Genomic DNA, 6,843 nt, shown 5'->3' on the forward strand with positions numbered 1-6,843 from the left:
CCCTCACCTCCTCCCACCCCCAGCTCCCGTTATTCTCAGCATTTTGCTCCGTCCCAGCCGAGCTGCTGAGGCCTCGGGAGGACAGGCTGCAGCTCCGCCGCGTTCTGCCTTACCCTGGAACAGTTACACCAGCAGGCAGAGCCCCGTCTGTTTTCAGCACAACGGTTTATTGATAATCTTTGCTTATCCACTGTATGAATGTTACCAAACTGTAAGACAGTTGCCAAGCCAGCCTGCTTCCTCAGAGTCTGTTTCCAAGTAATCAATGCATGTAGAAATCATGGTAGAAATCATGCACTTCGGATATTCGGTAACAAGACAGGTGTAAAAAATATCTTGGATGTATTTGAAATCTCTGCCTTCCCTTGCAATCTGATCACTCAGGAGTCTGTAAAGAAGTCGCTGCGGAGCTGGGCTGCGTCCCCCCGGGCAGGGCAGGGGGTGTGGGAGGCACCCGGCCCCTCTCCGAGCAGAGGAGCAGCGCAGGGGCAGCACCCACGGTGCGGTGCTTCAGGCAGGGGCACGGCAGCACCGAGCCGCCCTGCCCTGTGGCTGCAGCCCCCCCAAAGCCAAACGCCTCCCTGCCCCTGCGGGGGCTTCCCAGCCTCGACTCGTGGAAAACAAGGGTCGCCGATAACACAAGGAGGGCATTTAGGCAATGGGTAACACCTCTGGCAAGGTCAAAGAGCAGAGCTGGCCGTGCCCAGTGCTGGGTCTGCCCCCAGGAGGTGCTCGGTGCCTGCTGCTGCCCGTCCGTCCGTCTGTCCGTCCATCTGCACGGCCCCAAAACGGGACAGGGGCAGGCTGAGCACCGCGCTCTGCTGCTCGGCTGCTTCACTGTGCTGGCACAGGAGCGTTGTCCTTTGGATGGCCACGAGAAATTGTACACTATCACACTCAAACAAACACCCCGGAAACTCTACTTCTGAACACTGCAAAACACGGTAGCAACATAACACGTACGGGAGTGGTGCTGCGTCTAACCACGGAGGGAAGGAAATGCACCGGCGTGGTGGAGGGGGATCCCTGAAGCCAGTGATGGGCGGGAGGAGATGGGCGTTGAGACACGTCGACGTTTCCATTTACAAGACCCCGAGGGGAGCCCCCAGCGCCGTGCCGGGAGCGGCCTCCCGGGGCGGGCGGCGGCGCTGGGGCTGCGGTGGCACCGCCAGCACGAAGCCGGGTCCCGGCTGCCCTCACCCCCACAGCGAGGCAGCGCCCTCAGCGTCCCGGGGCGAAGATGAAGTCGAGGGCTTGGCGCTCGGCGGCCGCCACGTTGGGGTGCCACAGATCCACCATGAAGACCACGCGGGGACCCTCCTCCGGGGGACCTGGGAGGGACGCGGGAGCGGGGTGAGGCGCGGGGTCGCCGTGCGCCCTGCCCTGCTCGTGCCGGAGCGAGCTGTGCCTGCTCAGCACCAGGACGCCGGCCTCTGCTGCAGAACCAGGCAGCCCCACAGCTCGGGACCCCCAGAGCACGGGCAGCCGAGGCACTCGGTGAGGTCACTGCGTGCACCCCAGCATCACACACACAGCATCATGCCCAGCCCTGCACAGCTCCAGCAACCGCCCCCCAGCTGCTACTGGGAGCCCAGTGCCTCCAGCACCCAGGGCCGGGTGCTCCTGCAGGGTCCCAGCCCCGCTGTTTGCCATCCCACACCGTGTGGCTCCTCGGGGCAGCGGGCACGGCGCTCAGCTTGCCGTTCAGCAGCAGCCGTGCTCGCAGCTGCGTCTGAGCGCGGTGCGCGGAGCCGCTGCGGCGCTGTTCTGGCCTTCCCCATCCCCACGGCTCTGCAACGAGCTGCATTTCCCCCTTCCATAGCAGGGTTTATGTGGGAGCAACAGCTTTTGTTCTCCCACCCTCTTCACACGCTCTCCTGCAAAAAACAGCTCTGCTTGACGCTTTGTGCCATCGGCACTAATGCTGGCTAATCCGGGAGAGCTGCTGCAGAACGGCCCCGCGGGTAACGGCGAGGGGCAGCAGAACCAGCCTGACCCTGCTGCCTGCTGCTGTGCTCGCCTCGGGAAGCACAAATTCACCCTGCCCAGTGTTGCAGCTACCGAAAGGTTTGGGCTGGACCGAGCTCTGCAAATGGGGGGAGGCTGGGGAAAAGCCAGAGGGGCTGGGACCTGATGTGGAGAGGCACCAGGAGCTCCCACGGAGAGCCGGGGGCACGACGGGCGGCACAGCCAGCCCTGAGGGTCAGGGAGCGGGGTGCTGGGGGCTGGTGAACAGGGTGCTGGAGGCTGTGAAGCTTTTCTCCCACCGATGGAGGAAAATGCCCCGGGGGCACACCAGGAGCCTCGTGACAGGGCTGGCTGCAGCTGGCAGCGCCGCTGTGAGCCGGGGGCACGGGGCTGCCAGCATCAGAGCCTGGGCAGCCCCGCAGCACTCAGGGGTGAGGGAGCTTCTCGGTGCTCAACACAGGGTGGGGAGAGGCCGGAGGGTCCCCAGGGCTGGCAGGATCCCAGCAGGGATGCGGGGTGAGGGCACAGAGCACCCCGGGGAGGAGAGGACTCCAGGTCAAGGGGGCAAGGGAGACCGGGCAGGCACCGTGTGAGCCCCGTGGCTCTGCGCTTACCTTCGTGAAAGGCGGTGTGCAGGAAGGAGTCGTCGAACAGCAGGCAGCGCCCCTCCGCCCAGCACTGCGGCTCGCCCCCCACCACGAGCTCACAGTTGCTGGGGGTCTTCAGACCTTCAGGCACAGAGGAGAGAAGAGGGGGGGGGTCAGGGCTGCGCTGTGCTCCCCGCAGCGAGGGAGCCCCTCGGGGAGCAGTGAGCGCCACGCCAGCTCCACGCTGCTGCCCCCCAGGCAAAGTGGAGCCCAAGGGGTGCCGAGGGGCTGCTGCCCCCCAGGAGCAGGAGCAGCAGGGCTCAGTGGGGGGCTCAAACAACACCAGGGCGCTGGGTTTACAGCCTGAACTCCCAGGCTGGGTGCAGCTCGGCCCCTTCCCTCTCCCTCCTGCCCGTCCTGCACCCAGAGCTGTGGGACCCCCCCCGCGGTGCCCTGCTGTACCCATCCCGAGCTCAGCGCCGTGGGCACCCTCTTTTGTACCCAGCACGGCTGCCAAGCCCCAGGCGTGAGCTGTGTGCAGGAAGCCAGTTTCCTGGTGCATTTTTGTAGCTTCGGGACCAAAGGCAGAGCCTGCACGCTTATCTTCCTCCAGCACTGGTGTGATTACACTGCCCACTGCAAGGCTGGAGTGGGAGGAAAATGTTGCACTTAAGGGATGGGCTCAATGCACAGCTCTGCCCCTGCTCCCCATCTGACCTTGCACCATTCGCCATGGTTACCTCCTGCATTCGCGGCTGGAATTAGTTCACCTTAAGGTCCCTTCCAACCCAAAGCACTCTACGTTTCTAGGACTGTGTGCCTCCTCACTTGGTCACCCAGCCGAGATGCTGCCACAGCAGTGCCCCACCAGGCAGCTGCCTGGACAGAAAATCAGGGGGCTGCAAAACTGCCCTAAGGGGAGAGGCTCCATGAAGGACAACGCTAGGAATAAAATGGGTCTGTTCCTAAAGGACTAGCACAAGTTGGGACAGCTTGGTGAGGGCCGATCCCACCGCCCCGTGCATCAGAAACACCACCCGTGGCACAGGGCGAGTGCTGCAGCAACCTGCCCCCAGGTGCAGCCTGGAGGGGAAGGGGCAGCTCCCGTGACTTCCAGGTGGTGACGATGCTGCTAACGAGCAGGAAGGGGTTTCTGTGCCAAATCCAAGCAGGCACAGCAGGGACTCCCAGCTGCCCAGGAGAGCTGGGAGCATAAAAGCTGCTCTGCTTTCCTGATGAACATTTCAAAGACAGCAAAGCCCAAACCCATTTCCCTGCACAGTGGCCTCAGCTGGAGTCTCTCCAGCTGGAAGGGGCGAGCTGAGCAGCCAGGGGAGGCAGGAGGAGGAGGTGGCAGCTCACAGCCTTCCCTTCTGGGCCAGCGCTCTGCAGGATGCGTCCCTGCCCTTGGAGCAGCAGCACTGGGGCTGTGCCTGGCCCCAGGTGCTTGGCAGAGCCATGGGGGCGCTGGGGTAAAACCCAGGAAGATTCAGCTCTGTGCCTGCTGTTCTGGCTCTGCAGGGCACGCTGACCTGGAAGCACTGAGTGTCTCACAGGTGACCACGGCCTGGGCACAGTGAGAGCCAGGACAGCAGCACCGAGGTGGGGACGTCACCGCGCTGAGCAGCTGTCGGCACACCCCGGGCACGGGGCTGTGTCCTGGCAGGAGGGCCAGCAGCAGGAAGCAGATGGAGCAGGATTTTGGAAATGCAGGACAAGGGGATGGCCCACATCGCTCGTCTCCCCAGGGCATGCACGCTCCAGGTGCGAGCTGGCCTCGGCTCTGCGCTGCCATCACCTGCAGCAGGCTGAGCCGTGCCTCGCCTTGCGCCCAGGAGCTGTGCCCTGCCCCTTGCCTCTCCCAGGAGCTCCAGGGGCTGGCTCCTGCCTCACCCACGGCTCCCCAGGGCAGGAGAGCTCGTCAGATAGCTCAGAAGCCCAGCTCCCCCTTGCAATTAAATGGCCAGTCGCAGCCGGCGTGTGTTTACCCGAGAGGAGTTGGCTGAACAATCGCGTTCGGTGTTTGCCAGCAGGGCCCGTGCGGTGCCTCCCCCGGCGCGATCTGCGCTGCTTCCAGCGTGGCAGAGTCCCGGCCATCTGTGCCGCGTGGGCTCCCCCCTTCCCGGGCACCCGCAGGGCGGGGAGCACCGCGCCGCCTGCCCAGCGCCCCATCCCCTGGAGGGGACCCCCAGAGACCCCCTCCCTGCCCTGGGACCGGCACTGAAGCAGCGCCTGGCCCTGCTCTTGGCAGTAACTGCGTCCCTCACAGAGCACCCTAACACCCAGGACCCGCACTGGGAGGCAGCTCGGTGGCCGGAGCAGTGCCCCAGGCTGCCCAGAGCAGGGGATGGCGAAGGACGCACGGCCCCCGCGGGGCACTTACCGAGGTGGCAGCGGATGCGGATGTTGGTGGGTCCGTAGTGCTCTGCAATGACGGTGCCCGGGCTCAGCACGGAGATGCAAGCGTTCCCAAAGACATTGTTCCCAATGCAGGTGCGAAGGCTGCCGAGCAAGCGGTACGTCCGTGGGCATCTCCTGCAGTTCCTGGGCACGCACATGCCCTGGTTCACCAGGTAGAAGGTGAACCACTCCCCGCTGGGCGTGCTGTTCATTTTCCATCCTTGCGGGAGGCTGCAGTTTGAGAACGCTTTGTAGAGGGTCTCAAACTCGCACAGGATGGTCTGGAAGTTGCGCTCCAGCAACTCCACGTCGTGCTTTTGAGCGTCCCGGGCGAAGTAGGGCATGGTCGGCAAGTCCGGCAGGAAGAAGACTTCTGGCTTCTGGATGGACGGCCGGCTGTTGAGGTAGCGGCCCTGCTCGCGGATGCCCTTGTGGATCCTGCCCATGCCGGACCAGGAGTAGCGCTTGGCGTACTCCTGCAGGTTGTGGTAGAGTTTCTGGTTGAGCCCGTCGTGGTGCGTGCAGCGCACGCACTCGGGCGAGTGGCAGTAGACGTACCCGTTCTGCACGCCGTTGGCCTCGGCGCTCTGCATCAGGGCGTTGACGGTGGCGTAGGCGCGGGGCTGCTCGCGCCCCACGTGGTAGCAGTACCACACGAACAGCACCAGCAGGCAGGCGACGGCGGCCAGGGCGGTGGCGTCGCAGTCGCGGAAGGACTGGATGCCCGTGGCGATGAAATCCCGGAGGCCGTCCAGGGACCAGCTCCAGTCCACCAGCCACTCCACGGACATGTTGGCACAGCGGGTGGCGCGCAGGGGGGCCCGGCGGTCAGTCCTGGCGCTCCTCAGGGGCACCCACACCATGCAGGTCTGCCATGGGGGAGCGGAGCTGCGGCTGTCCCCAGCGCGCCCGGCACCTCCGCATGGGCAGCGGCCACCAGCGGCTCGCGGGGAGGCCGGGGGGAGCCAGAGCCACGGTGTCAGCAGTGATGTGCCCAGAGGGTCCCCGTCTGCGCCCCTGGGTGGATCATCCTGAAATGCAGCACCCGGGAGAATCTGGGGAGACAAATCCAGAGGTGTTAATGGGGTGTGGGCTTCTCCTGGGGTCTCTATGGGGGCTCAGCCTGGGACTGTGGGGGGCACTGGCTCCTCATGGGGGGAGAGGGGATGATTGACGAGGAGCCCTGCTGTTTGCTCAGCAGCCCAGTGCTGTCCCACGCTGAGAAAAGCCTCTACCCGCTCCCAACAGCATCTGCCACAAGAATCCCAACATCCACTGGAAGGTAGGTGGGGAGAGCCAGCCTCCTCGGCTCCCACTGCCCCATCTCCTCCCCTGCTCTTTCCCCCCACTTCTCTTCTCCTTTGCTGCCTTATCAGACCCCAAATCTGGCTGATAAGGAGCCAGATCTGGCTGAGCCAGGAGCAAAGCCCAGAACAGGCTCTTAGCAGCCCAACCTCGCAGCACATTGATTTATCTCCTGGATCTGAACGCTCTGAAATGACGCTCCCTCCGGAGACCAGGAGGTTGGGGCAAATCCCTGGGCAGGGGCAAATCCCCCTCACAGCCTGCAGCCGCTCGCTGCCCCCAGCAGGGCAGAGCACCGTACCGGCTCCATGCTCACAGCACGGCCGCTGAGCACGGGGGGGTTGTTCCTGATGGCTGCTCAGGAAATCCCACCCGCAGCTCCACGCCAGCAGTGTCGACCTCAGGCTTCTCGGGAAGCAGCCGGGTGAGGCCGTGGCCCTGCTCCCGGTAACCACGCGTGGCCCCTGCTCACCCCAAACACCATCCCTGGGCATCTCCAGGCAGAGGTGGGAAAGGGAAGGGAAACACAAAGCAGGTCAGAGAGGACACCGAGAGCCACCCCTGACTACAGAGTGCTGCCGGC

At 64.5% G+C, this 6,843-nt stretch overlaps 1 protein-coding gene across 1 annotated transcript; it reads right to left on the reverse strand.

The window, feature by feature from the left end:
- Positions 1 to 146: 146 nt before the first annotated feature.
- On the reverse strand, positions 147 to 5,846 carry ASPHD2 (aspartate beta-hydroxylase domain containing 2). The gene is made up of 3 exons (XM_032198964.1): positions 4,939 to 5,846; positions 2,583 to 2,696; positions 147 to 1,331 (listed from the first exon to the last, which is right to left on the reverse strand). Exons 1-3 carry the CDS (start codon positions 5,816 to 5,818, stop codon positions 1,222 to 1,224), a joined length of 1,104 nt encoding a protein of 367 aa, XP_032054855.1. The 5' UTR covers positions 5,819 to 5,846; the 3' UTR covers positions 147 to 1,221.
- Between the last annotated feature and the right edge of the window lie 997 nt (positions 5,847 to 6,843).

Source organism: Aythya fuligula, chromosome 17 (assembly GCF_009819795.1).
Source record: "Aythya fuligula isolate bAytFul2 chromosome 17, bAytFul2.pri, whole genome shotgun sequence".
NCBI classification, from domain to species: domain Eukaryota; kingdom Metazoa; phylum Chordata; class Aves; order Anseriformes; family Anatidae; genus Aythya; species Aythya fuligula.

Excerpts from the sequence above, each read along its gene's own strand:
- ASPHD2 (XM_032198964.1), bottom strand. The coding sequence starts at position 5,818 with ATGGTGTGGGTGCCCCTGAGGAGCGCCAGGACTGACCGCCGGGCCCCC. Across the intron at positions 2,697-4,938 it reads CCGCATCCGCTGCCACCTCG|GTCTGAAGACCCCCAGCAAC; the intron begins GTAAGTGCCCCG and ends CTGTGCCTGAAG. Across the intron at positions 1,332-2,582 it reads GCACACCGCCTTTCACGAAG|GTCCCCCGGAGGAGGGTCCC; the intron begins GTAAGCGCAGAG and ends CGTCCCTCCCAG.